The following is a 13,913-nucleotide window of genomic DNA, read 5'->3' on the forward strand; positions in this document are numbered from 1 at the left end:
GAACGCAGGCCGCTTGGCCAAGAGTTTCTGTAGGCCAGTGTGTTGTATGTGTGGATGTTGTGAGATGGGATATAACCATCCATCAGCTCCATCCCTTTTAAAGAGTACAACACATTCATTTAACCCTAACGTTCTGTTTGGTGTTTAATGGTTCAAAATACAAATCAAACATTGTTTAATTACCCTGAAGTACAAGTTTCTGTTACTTAGGCTTTACCATAGGTTGGGATTATGAGGGAGTTAGGAGCTGAAGAAAGGGAGCCACATTTCCTTTTTTTCAGAGAATTAAGTCATTTTCACACTTACACTTCAATCCTGATTTTTTTCTAACACTTCACATAGCCTGCTTAAACATTAGCTGATCTTTTACATACAAGCTCCCTGGTAAAAAGTTCGTCTGATTGGCCCAGTGTGCGCATAGCACAGCTAATATTCCAGTGCATCCATTGCTAGCGAGTAGGCATCATGTGCACTGTCTCCTGCCCGCTCTATCGGAACAGCTGCCTCAGCTAAAACACACAGAGTATTTCAAGTAGTTTGAACTGTGGAAAATATCTCTATACTAAAGTTTCCCTCAAATTGTCAGAAGTTTCTGTGCAGTTGAGAAGGTTAGGCTTCTCTCCAATCTGTTCATCAAATCCTAAACCACGGGAAAGCACAAAGACAGGCCAGGCTCTGTGTATTAACAAGTTACTTGTCATTTGTTAAAATCATACAGAAGCCAGAGAGTTAAAATGACAATTTATTGCTCTCCAGGTGTTATGATAGATTATTGCTTGGCCTAACAAACAGCAGAGACTCAAAAAAATTACTGACCCATGTGCCGTTATGCTAAGCTAAATGCTAAGGCTAGTTTGTAGTAACCTGCCACCTGCGCAGCGTTTGTCGTAAGGCTTTATACTTCCAAAGCGTTTGTGGTCAGATGGCGAAACAGGAATAAATGAATGAAACAATCCCATTGTTTTTATTATTCTTAAAAATGATGATGGTAGATGGTATTCTCTGCTGTGTGCTACTCATATCAAGCCTGGTGTTCAGTATGGAATTGATTTATTGGTGAGACCACCGCATAGATTTTTAGGTTTTCTTTGTTATTCTTTTCTTTTCTTTTTTTTACTATGGCACCATTCCTGAAGCATTGCCTAATGCCACACTGATGATTCTGGAGACCTCCAAACAAGCACAGGGCCTATATCCCTCTGTGTGCCCATCTAGTGTATTCCCATCTCTATTGTGGTAAAACTCATTAGTTTTCCCCACAAGTGTCTCCTTCAGCAAGAATGTAATCTCAGTCTGGGGTGGGTTTGGTCTGTTTCTTCATTCCTTCCTTGTCTGTGAGGAAACTATCAGACCCAGCTAATCATCCTGGAGCTTCTGTGCTCTGACATGGGTTTTTCACCCAGCTCTCTCCTTTTTAGTCTCTCCTATGTCTCCTTTGTTGCAAACTGTTTCCCAATCACATCTTTCAACCACTTCTTAATGCCAGCTAAAGCGGTCTCCCTCACCAGCTAATATCGTGTGGTCAGGCGCCTTTATTCCAGAGCGGTTCATGGATTCAATTACTGGTGGGTGCCAGTAAAGATAACTGGGGATGGCAGGACGTTGTTGGATGGCACTGGAGGAGCATGCTTTGTGGCCAGTTCAGAGTGAGTTGTCAGCTGGCAGTCGTGAGGAGAGAGAAAAAAGACCAGCTTTGAAGACAGACAGTGAGAGTAAGGAAAGGATTGAGCATTACAGCCCCAGACATCATGGCTTCATTAGAAGATTCTTCTGTTTCTGTCTGGATTCATCAATCATGTCAGAAGAGTTTGATCTTATTGGGGAGCTCTCCTTCTCCTTGGCAAAAAAACAAAACAAACAAACTGAAAATGCCATTATTTTAAGCTTGAATTTATAAATCATTTAGTGACCTCTTGTGGCTAAAAACTGGGTTGAAGAATTGGTATCTATTTACTTAGTTGCCAAATCCTTCGATTTACACCTTCTAACAAGCTTGATAAAACAAGCTTTTAATCAGATTTATTGCAGCTTCACTCTGCTTTCAACTTCTGAGATGTTGTGTACAAAATATTGATCATAATAAGAAATACATTAACTTAACATCTATTACTCAAGGTGATTATAGTTTGTTTGAATTTGATTTTTAAGCAGTTATAGTCATGACTCCACTTAACCTATCAGGATGAAGACAACACAGATGAAGCTGGTTTTCATGTTCTCTGTTGGTCAAAGTGGTACTAAGTGGTACTTCAGTTCTCTGCTTCTTGTGTTTACATTTTAGATAACTGTTGCTGTGACCAATGTGCAGTATATATTTCAACTCTGATTTGCCATTCCTGCTCGGAGCATAAAGAGATTATCTTGACCATAATTAACGTATTATTTGCTGTTATTCTGGTAAATAACGTGTTACAAATTGTATCTGCATCAATATCTCACAAGCTGTTTGACTTTATTTTTGTGACTGCCAGGAAGACACCCAAAGATGATCAGTATTGCTCTGAATTGTCATTTATTAAATAACTTCAAGGTTAATATACAAAAAGTCTTGAATGGATGTCCAGAGAATAGGTAAAATTACAAAAGACGCATGCAAAACCTCTGCAAAGTCAGTAAAACAAGAATTGCATGGGTTCCTTGACCACTAGAGGGCGCCACCAGTTCAACCCGGTAATACATAATCATTCTGATCAGAACTTTTTTTTTTTTTTTTTTAAATAAGTGGATGTTTTTTGTTAATTTATAATATGAAAATCAGGTAATGCTTTAATTACAGGTCTGTAATTTCCTAATAAATTTTCACAAATTTTCTTGAAAACTTTCAGAAACGATCATAGATGTACAGACACGGCATTCACCTGGCACACATCCACTTCATTCAATCCACCTAATTTCTAGTGAATCAGCCAGTGCAGCAGGCCGTTCGAGCATTTTAAATTTGTCCACAGGCAAACAATGACTTTAAGAGAGTGTTTCACAGACTGTGAAGTGGACCTTGGTTGTATGTGGAAAAATATCAACTTAAGTTGAATGAATGAAGTGGGGCACTATAATGATGACTTGAATTTGATTTAAATTCAGCTTCAATGCTTGTTTCGTTAATTTTTCATAAAAATATGAAGAAATATATGTTGGTGGAATATGTTTTGCACAACTCTGTTGCTTGTGAAGCTCGCACACAAGAATTTCACTCACTGTACCAGTGTACCTGCACATGTGATGTGACAGTAAAAGTGATTTGATTTGATTTGATTTGATTTGATTTGGAAGTGATAAGGTGGGTGATCTCTTCTCAGCTTCTTACTGGAGGCATGCAAAATAAAGCCCGACAACCACTGCTTTAACATATTACAGTTACAATGAATAAGCATTCAGTTAATGTATGTTTAGATTTAGAGAGAGACGCATTCTTTTAACAAAGTTCAAAAATAATTAGCGCTGGGAAAGTATTAAGAAATTACAAATCCATAAAAGACAAGCTGCTGATCTGCTCAGTGTAAAGACTGCAAGAAACTGGACAAATATTTTTTTATCTTGTTTTTGTTCTAAAGTTCCAGCATACAACAAATGACCAATATTGCATTTTTAAACATTGTCAGTATTGGAGCATTTATTTTTTGCCTTCAATAAAAAAGCTCTCGGTTATTGCTGGCGCAGTCTTCATTAGTCCCCATCAGGGAGACATGCAGAGACGTAGCCCCTCGTTTGCTTTTTTTAATGATTCCATATTGATTTCATATGCATTATAAAGCCTGCATTTGAAATATGAAATGTCTATCAGTAGTCCATTCCCTTTGAATCAAGGGGGAAGAAGACATCCTCCTAAACCATATTATTGTTGTTGAGCTTGGTCCACTCAAAGATGTCCTGCTCGCACACAATGTCTGAGTTGATGAGAAGGTAACGATCACCCACGCAGAAGTGCTTCTGGCAGGCAGCGCACTTGAAGCACTCCAGATGGTAAACCTTGTCCCGCACACGCATCGTCATCTCAAATGCTCGGATCCTCTTTTCACAGGAAGCGCAGAGACCGTCCTGGCCAAAAAGCCTGAGTGGATGAGAGGACATCAACATGTTACTGGGAGGAAGATGGAAAACATTTACTCGCTCTTAATGATGTGAAGCTGTAAGAGAGACTGACAGTATCTCCATTAAGGTACTCTGGATCTTTCCCCTGAGCCTGAGGGATTGAGCTGTTAGAAACCACCAGTGCTTCACAGACTTTTTCTATCCTGCTCATCTTCAGAAGCTGAAAATGTCACACAAACACCCACGATTTTTAGCAATTATTAGCAATAATAAATGGACCAGAGCTGAATTTCTGGGAAATGGTGCGGAAGTATAGAAGCATTGCATTACCTGCTTCTTGTTTGTTTATTTTACAGATAGGGTGTACTGATCTGCTTTACTTTCGGTCCATATTTTTCACCATAAAGTTGGAAATGCATCGTCATCAAAGCAACACATACCTTTATAGTGGTGATACAGAGCATTCACAAGCCAGGTCCAATCATACAGGTTCTGCCACTGATTGATACTACATATTTGAGAGCACATTACGTATTAGGAGTACACCTGAGTTTGTATCTCCTCCTGATCTTATCTTAGGTAAATGTGTTTACCTGATATGGCTGTGCACACAGCTACATATCATATCAAATTTTATCAGTTCTTTAACAGAGACCTGCCTTCTTCTCCTGAATCTATTTCAACTTGTCCGCACTTTCCTCAATAAAAAAGTTACAGCAGGAAAGAGGTTAGAAATTTCTATACTTGCCCAAAGTGTTTCTCCATGAGCCTTTAAGGTGTGATAAAAGATATATATACTAGTGCATCTCAAAAAGTGCATCTTTTTCTTAACTAAAAGGGTGAACATCAATATATTCTACTACATGTAGACTTCAATATCCTCAGTCTACTTTGGTTTAATTTTGATGCTTATGGCTTTAAGCTCGGACATTTTAACATGTTGACCAGACCTCACTTAGACGACCTAATTGATTAATTCATAATATCACTACCAACTGAACCAACCTGAGGTAATCTCTCCGACACAGTTTTCTTCCCAGCTTGTAGTAGAGCCGACGGCCCACCTCCCCCAACCGACAGCCACACAGATCGCAGCTCAGGCAGTCCTCGTGCCAGTACTGCTCGATGGCCTTCAGGAAGAATCTGTCACCAATGCTCTGCTGACATCCACCGCATGTCAGCAGAGATGGAGGCATCTGGAGGACCTCATCCACCGGTTCCCTGGAAAAAAAAAAAAAAAAAAAGCAATAAGGATTTAGGGCTGCATCAAATTTTTGTTTCCTTCATCAGTTAATCTGCAAAGGTTTCCCTCAGTTGTGTGATTGCTTAGTTAGTCAATGTAACATGCAGGTCTCAAACGTTCTGCTAACTGATGAATCAAATACTGGAATAGAACTGTTCTAGCTCTGACACATACTTGTTGGTAACCTGTTGATATTTTGCTCTTATTATGCAAAAAAAACCCCAAACATTTCCTGATCTACAGGCACAGTTAGTGTTCTGCATCAACATTCACACTGTGTTGTATCTAATAAGTGCTACACAAACACATGTATATCTTTTCTAATGATTTCAGTTTTGATCGGTCTCTGAGCTGGAGCTGTGTGCACAGATGTCTTTTATTCCCATCCACCTGAGGGAGCCATTGGATATTAAACCGCTAACTAATAAAAAGTATGTCACACACAACATTGTTTGTTTTTTTAAAATGTCGATTTACGCTAGGAGTGCCTTAGCGCTCCACTTTTTCCTCGCAAGACCTTCATTTTGTTATTATTCACATTAACATTAACACATCACTCTGTTCTTAAACTTTGACATTTTTAATCTAACAGCAGGATACTTCAGACCTTATGCTACCAGCTGTCTGCAGCTGTCTCACCGGAGAGTTGTGGCTGTCCCGTGAGTGCTGATGCGTCACGGATACTTTTACTTGAATCAGAAATTACATTATTTAAACATCATTCATTGCTACTTACTCGCTGGCCTCCAGCGTCTTCCTCTCTATAGTGGATGTCATTCTTCAAAGATGATGTCCAGCCTGGTCCACCAGATTAGATTTTGAAGTCACCGGCCAGCAAGCTCAGTGGGGACCCGCGAAGCGAAGCTGCGTGCGGGCGCTGCACCTGCTCCCCCTCCGAGGCACCACCAGCACCACCAGCAGCCCGCGTCAGGCTTTCAAACGTGTTCAATCGAAGGCAGCTGAGTCCAGACGAAATGGCCGCAAGACGCGAAGTGTTCGCTTTAAGCGGCTAAGCCGTGATGGAGGACACTGTCATCATTTCCTGAGGCAGTGACCCGCGGAGAGACTTCGCGTCTTTTTTCCAAGTGTGACTCCTCACCCCGCAGGGACTTTGCTGCCTGTCCGCTCTTTATTAAAATGCACACGCCGTCTGATGCGATCAGAAGGTCACTTGCGTGGCTCTCCGTGTCCGTGCGTGCCTTTTCACAGGCGCGCGACTCCACATGAAGCCGCGGGCACCGTTATTGTGCAGTAGCAGCAGCATCGTGTTTTAAATACACCCCCCTCCCACACCCCCGCGCGCCCTTCCCCTCCTCACACCCCCTCTCTCTCGCTTGTCAGGCTGTGCTTTCGTTTCCCTCTTCCTGCTCACGACTGTTTGACAATGGGGGGAAATCGGTCTTAAAGCGACAGCTTAACACGGCCTTGTTCTGTCAGGCGTGGAGTGGGTCGTGACTGAGGCTAATGATTATTATGCTTTGCTTCGCCAGAGTGCAGATAAGACGAAAGATAAAGAGTGGCACGCTCTAATTCTTTGGGGAGGAGTATTTGTGTTTTCTCTCATAATTATGCCCCAGGTGTTGCCAGTTCTAAAAGGTTTTGACGGTCACTTTCTGTAAGGGTTCAGACAATGATGGTTATCACTGCGTTAAGTCATGTGAACTTGAATTCAGTGGATTTATTATATTATACTTAGAAGCAAATTCCAAGGACTTCATTTTACTTCCTAAATTGTGATTTTACATTTTTGAGGTCCTACATAAACACACAGCTGAAAACATAGTTGCCAGGGCCTTTTCAGACAATCAGGGAAGTCCCTTACTTTTTATTTTTATTTTTGTTGCATAACTTCTCTGTAATGTAATCTTAGATCACTGATTATGCACGAGAGTATTTTCAGACACTCTGAGCAATAACTTTGCATCACATATCTTCTAAACTAATAATTTTAAGGTTAATTGGCGTGGCTGTAGTTTAGGAGGTACAGCAGGTCACCTACTAATTGGTTAGAGCCCTGGCTGCTCCAGTTTGCATGCCAGATTATCCTTGGGCAAGATCCTGAACCCGAAGTTGCTTTCGAAAAGTGTGGAAAAGCACAAAAAAGTGCTTGTATGAAGTACTATATAAGTCCATCCACCAGTTAACTCACTAGTAATTGCTTTAATGTTAATATTTCCATCTGACGTTTTAACGATTATGTCGAGGGTAAAACCCTCATATGTGTACTTGCTGATTCTTCACACAAAGCTCAGAGAAATCGTGAAGCTGGAGGAAGATGTGATTAAGCTATGCTTAGAAATAATCCAAAAGAAAGAGCTTGTGAAAGCTGCCTCTTTGGGGAATGAATGCATTGATATTTCTACATAGTTGGTGTCCTCATGGCTTTTCCTTTTCAAACCAGAGCTGCTGTGGGCCCTTCTCTTATCTACTGCCAGTGCCTCAGGGCTGCCTGTAAGAGGGAGGGACACCGACAGCAGTCTGACTGGACAGGGAAGATAAAGCACCTAAACTCCAGCACCCAGAATCAGCTCCGCAGCCAAATGTAACAGAAAAAGATCACAGGCGAATTCTAAGATGAAGGCTGAAAGCATCCTTGGGCCACACAGTTTTAGAGCTGAGTAGACTCACTGGATTGATACCAAGCTGAGAAAGCCCAGGAGCAAGGTGAGCATGGCTGTTGTGTGCCAGCTATGCAGAAAGCAGAGCAGCTTGACAGAGATAAAACTCAAACTACAAATCCTTCAGATGAGAAACATGTTCAGATTTTGTACAACACAATAACACAATGAAGGGACCATTTTGAGTATAGTGACTTTAATCTTCACTAAATAAAAATGTCATGCAGTTAAACCCTCTTGCTTATATGCAGTGCAGGAAATCATTATTTTATCCCCTGTAGATTTTGTAAGTTTGCTCACTTACAAAGAAATGAACAGTCTCTAATGTTTGTGGTAGTTTCATTTTGATAGAGAGACAGAATATAGAACAAAAATCAACATGTGCCATGTGGCACATAAACTACAATCAGTCAATCAATTACAGATACTCCTGATCTCAACTTATTATGTATACAAAGCACAACTATCCACTGAATCATTTTTTCCATTCCAAGACCAAAAATCTGGCAAAGGATGTCAGGGACAAAAATTTAGACCTGCATTAGGCTGAAATGAGCCACAAGACCATCAGCAAGAAGCTTGGTGAGTAGATAACAACTGTTGATGTGATTATTCGGAAATGGAAGAAATATAAAATGAGCATCGATCTGGAGCTCCATGCAAGATCTTGCCTCAAGGGGTAAGGATGATCACGATAAAGGTTGTGGATCAGCCAAAAACTACACGTGAGGAGCTTGTTAATGATCTGAAGCAAGTCGGGACCACAGTCAGAACACCATTGTCAACACACTACACTATAATGGATTGAAATCTTTCACCCTCAAGAGAAGTCTTGGGAGAAAGAGCTGTGGTCAAATGAAACCAAAATCAAGCTCTTTGGCATCAAGTCAACCAGCCATGTTTGTAGGAAGAGAAGTGAGTATGACCCAAAGAACACCATCGTTACAGTCAGGCACGGGGGTGGAAACATTATGCATTGGGTTTATTTTTATGCTAAGGGTACAAGGCAACTTCACTGTATTGAGAAGCAAATGTATGGGAGCATGTACTATAAAATCTTGGACAAGAACTTCCTTTCTTCAGCCAGAACACTGAAGATATGCTGTGGATGGGTCTTCCAGCATGACAATGACCCAAAGATATCGCCAAGGTAACAAAGGAGTGGCTAAAGAAGAAGCATGTTAACATCTTCGAGTGCTCTAGCTAGTCTCCAGGCCTCAATCCTATAAGACTTCTGTGGAAAGACCTGAAGTTTAACGTTTCTAAGTGTTACGACCCCCTCTGCTAGGCGAGCAGCAAAGAAACCTAAAGTATTTAGAGAGTTTATGTAAAGACTAGTGGGCCAAAAATCCTCTTGAGATGTGTGCAAACCTGACTAGCTACAAGAAGTATCTTAGTGATGTTTGCAACAAGAATTTCTCCACCAAGTATTAAGTCATGTTTTTTCTTTCTTTCTAGATGTTTGGTCGATATTCTGTCTCTCTCCATTAAAATAAAGCTACCATAAAAAATAGAGACAGGATCATTTCTTTGGAAGTGAGCAAATATACAAATTCAGCAGGGGATCAAGTAAGTATCCCCTGCTGAACCCATATGAACAACAACAGCACAATGCAATTTTCCCCTGGTATTGTAATGAAATGATTTGCACATATGGTTTAATTAATATTTCTTTGGTACTTTGAAAAGTTCCCATCCATATAGCTTAATATTAAAATTTAAAGTTCATTCTTTCTTGTCATAAACAATCTTTACATGCAGTCAGCCAAGAAACTATTCTTGAGCTTTCAATGGTGTAAAATAATCAAATAATGAATTAAACAGCTAAAGTTTTATTGACTGAGTGCCAATTTACGGTGCCACAGATCAACAGTTTCAGTCAGTGCTTGCATTGTGTCATTTAGGAGGGGAGGTTTGTAATAGTCTTTTTAGTTTTTGGTATTTTAACTTTCTCCTCTCTGAAACAATTAAACAAAGGAGGTTTTGAAGCTCACAATCAATACTACCCATGAATACATGTGTAGTGATAATATTTGAATCCTTCCAGAATGCCACGTTGCATTAACACAAAGCACATGAACAAATTCATGACAAATGAGAAACACAAGAGAGAAGACAAAATCAGTACTGACATGACACAAGTCATCCACTACTTCCTGTGGAGCTGACTGAGAGAGCCCAGAGGATGTTCAAACTGGCATGCAGAGATGAAGCTTTCCTGAAGGGTTGGTGCACATTGCATTCACTTCCTACTCCTCTACATGCACGATGGCACCCTTCTCATGGTTTCCCAGATAGACTGCTAGACTCCAGATGGCTCGGGGTGATAGGAGAAAGTATTCTCATACACAACTCGAGGCTGTTGTGACTGGGTGGTAAAACCCATATCTCTGTTTTAACGCTTCTTCAACGCCACCAGAAAGGAGCTGCACTTTACTGTAGATCTGACATCCATGTGTCACCCTACTTCTATAATAAAACTGAAAGGCGGGGATTTTCACACTTCATGCTTTGAACTTTATAGCATTTAAAATAAGGGCAATAGTGGCCTTTTATGCGAAATGTGGTTTGCTATTTTCAGCTTTTATTCCTCTCTGGGGTACAAGTTGGGGAGCAAACAGTTAAGAGTGTAGACAACCTTTAGGGAAGTGCATGTCCAACTTCCTGTTTTGCCTGTTTTGTACTGAGAGCATTATGGAGTTGAAAGCAGTGTGGAATGTCGGGGGGGAAAAAAACATTGCTGCTAAGCAAACAGTAAAATCATACAAAAGCTAGTCATTCAGCAAAGAATGGGAATTTATTTCCCAAGAAACAAAATATTGAAAGTGCTTGCAGGCAAATTTCCTGAAGTAAAAGACTATGGACATGGTGTTGACTCTACAATTGTGCAAACTCTGGAACAGCATCAGTAAAAACGACTACTTCCTGTCCAATCTAAAGTGAAATGATAGCTAGCTCTGGTTTAGCACGCCCCTCCTAAACAGCAAAAGGTCTAGAAATGTTTTATTGTTTACTGGCACCACAAAGGTCCAAACTGAGTTGTGCTTTTAACCTAAAAAGTTTTGTTGTAAAGGTCAGAGGTCAGATGAGGACCCACCCTAGAATTCTACTAGAAAACGGCTGGTCAGTCGTTGTTCGATTGAAATATAGCAGGCTGCGGAAATGAGTCACTGAAAGGGAGCTTCATTTACCCTTGGGATCCTCCCATAATCACTATTATCCTAAAAGAAAACACTTTTAGTGGAACATTGCAATCAAAAAGCTGTGCAGACATGTTAACTGCTTCCTGTATTTGGCAAAACAACAGAAAGCTGGCTACACATTCTTTTCAATAGTCTCCTGGTAAGCTTGACTGGCAAGCTAGTAAGTAACTTACATGTAAATTGTGTAAAGTAAAATAAAAAAAATAAAATCCAGAAGCAGTTTTTTTTTTTTTTTAAATTCTGCTAATCAAGTCCATTTGTTTGTTAGCGTGAGTCCTTTATCCTCATTTATAAATAAAAACTACATTTTTAAAGATTTGAAGTCTGAGTAATTACATTTATTAAAAACTGTTCAACATATTTCCATGTAAGGGAAGAGTGAAACTTTCACTTCAGTCCAGCATCAATATTTGTTGATCATATACTGACCTTTACTGCCACCTGGTGATAAGTAACTAAAAACTATCTTTGATTGAACATGTCAGCACTGTAAGATCGTTGTTGCCGTTGTTCAAATCTATTTGTTTAGGTGCTTGTGGAACTAGACACTTATTATTTTAAAATGGATAAAAGTAAAATAGAGATATTAACTTAAATTCCTTTTTTCATATAAAAAACTGCATTGCAGGTTTTAGACCTTGGAATCGTGACAAAAGAGGTGCAGGAGATTCCATCTGTCTATTTTCATCCACTTATTCAATCTAGGGTCACAGAGGACAGAAGCCTATCCCAGCTTTAGCAGGGTACACCCTGGACAGGTCACCAGTCCATCACAATGAGGCTGTAAATGTTCTCAAATAATTCCTCAGGATTGTTTTTTAAGATGGTTTCTAATTTTAAGTTCTTGAAAATATAACACAAACATATCATGCCTGTTGTTATATCCATCATAGCTCTCTAGCTAGCTGCCAGTTTTTAAGTTTAAGTCTCCAAAGCATGCTGTTGGGCCACGTTTTTAGTTGGACATTGGCTACTTTTTCACTTATGTTCAGTCCAGTCCTTGTACCTCACCATTTTCAGAGGATTTTTTGTAATGTTTTGATTTGGGCTTTTTTTTGTTAGTTTTTTGTTAAGCCATTTGTTACTTAACCATGAATCATTCAAGCATAAAAAGGCACCTAACTCAAGGACCATTGTTGTGTATACATATAACAGACACCTAGCACATTATTTTTTCCCATTTAGTTGAATCTATGAAAAATACCAAAAATAACACACAGGCGTAACGCAGAATTTTTGCACTATCAAGGTGATTCCCAAAGAGACCTGGTATATGTTGGTATGTTGTGCCCTTAAAAAAATCTGAGGAAACTGAACAAGTGGAGGATAAATAAGTGGCAGGCCAAAAGAACTGTCCACAGCATATGAACATTATTTAAAACTTATGTGCTTAGAAATGATTTCACTGGAATGGTAGCTGTCAAGAAGCTATTCCCAAGGAAGGGGAACAAGAAGAAAAGGTATCCCAAATTACACAAGAATTGGACTGAAAATCAGTGGTAACAGGTCGTATGGAGTCATGAATCTCAAATCGTTATCAGTTTGTACAAAGGAAGTCAGGATAGAGGTACAACAGTGAGTGTCTACAGTCATCTGTAAAACACAGTGTAGATGACATGGCTCTTCAGCCAGTGGAGTTGAAGATACTGTCAAAATTGATGAAATTTGCAAAGCAGAAAAGTACAGACAACTTTTAAGACACCATGCAATACCATCTGGTAAGTGTCTGATTGATAATGGCTTCAGTTTTTAGCATGGCAATAATCCCAAACACGTGCCAATACAGTAAAAGCATACCTGGACAGAAAAAACACACAAGTAAAGAGTATCAGTTATGGATTGGCCTCCAAGGGACCAGTCAGTATAAAGTCAGCCAGTCAGTTTAAAGTCAATATATACAAATGTTGATTTTCAGGGTTGTTGAAGCTTTCCTAGGGATGGTCCAAGACTTTTGTATACTACTGACCTTAAAACATGCAATTAAGGAAAGTAGTATGTTACTTTTAAATTTGCATATTGTGTCCTTTTTTGTTTGTTTGTTTGTTTTTTGGCAAAATTAATTACATGCAAATCTTGAGTACAGAGAGAAAGTATAAACACACACACACACACACATACACACACACACACATATATATACATACATATATATATATATATATATATATATATATACTTATATATATATATATATACATATATATACATATATATATATATATACATATATATATATATATATATATATATATATATATATATATACATATATATATATACATATATATATATATACATATATATATATACATATATATATATATATATATATATATATATATATATATATATATATATATATATATATATAAACTCAAGTGAAACTTCTGAACTCTTAGGGGTCTTACAGGCCATCTTACATATTTAAATGTACACTTACATGATCTATATAACTTTAAACTGTTGCTATAAAGGATTGTAGAGCAGGTGTGAGGTGGTGCTCAGAGTAGCAGTGGATAAACTGTACGAGGCACAGGGAAAAATACGATAGCCTAATCAAAGCTAATGATTGTGCAGATTTTCTGTCTGGAGGCTGGAGACAATTATGCCTGATCACAAATAGAAACTTCAAACGTTTAATTGGCTTATAACTTTCCATTTATTTAAGTGATCAATTACTGATTTCTTAATGGTAAAGTCTGACTTTTTAATTGTTTGCGTTAAATAAAAATTATTTTTTTTCGTGATTTTTCCGCGTATATATGTTCAGGCATATCTAAGATAGCTAAAAACGGACCTTCGCCTTTATAAAGAGTTTCT

At 38.9% G+C, this 13,913-nt stretch overlaps 1 protein-coding gene across 1 annotated transcript; it reads right to left on the minus strand.

The window, feature by feature from the left end:
- Window positions 1–2,167: 2,167 nt before the first annotated feature.
- lmo2 (LIM domain only 2 (rhombotin-like 1)) lies at window positions 2,168–6,536 on the minus strand. The gene is made up of 3 exons (XM_063479449.1): window positions 6,009–6,536; window positions 5,035–5,250; window positions 2,168–4,048 (listed from the first exon to the last, which is right to left on the minus strand). Exons 1-3 carry the CDS (start codon window positions 6,047–6,049, stop codon window positions 3,823–3,825), a joined length of 483 nt encoding a protein of 160 aa, XP_063335519.1. The 5' UTR covers window positions 6,050–6,536; the 3' UTR covers window positions 2,168–3,822.
- Between the last annotated feature and the right edge of the window lie 7,377 nt (window positions 6,537–13,913).

Source organism: Pelmatolapia mariae, linkage group LG7, assembly GCF_036321145.2.
Source record: "Pelmatolapia mariae isolate MD_Pm_ZW linkage group LG7, Pm_UMD_F_2, whole genome shotgun sequence".
Taxonomy (NCBI): Eukaryota; Metazoa; Chordata; class Actinopteri; order Cichliformes; family Cichlidae; genus Pelmatolapia; species Pelmatolapia mariae.

Coding starts and splice junctions, on each gene's coding strand:
- lmo2 (XM_063479449.1), bottom strand. CDS start 6,049: ATGACATCCACTATAGAGAGGAAGACGCTGGAGGCCAGCGA. Junction 5,251..6,008: donor AAGACGCTGGAGGCCAGCGA/GTAAGTAGCAAT, acceptor TTTTTTTTCCAG/GGAACCGGTGGATGAGGTCC. Junction 4,049..5,034: donor TGTCGGAGAGATTACCTCAG/GTTGGTTCAGTT, acceptor TCATCCACTCAG/GCTTTTTGGCCAGGACGGTC.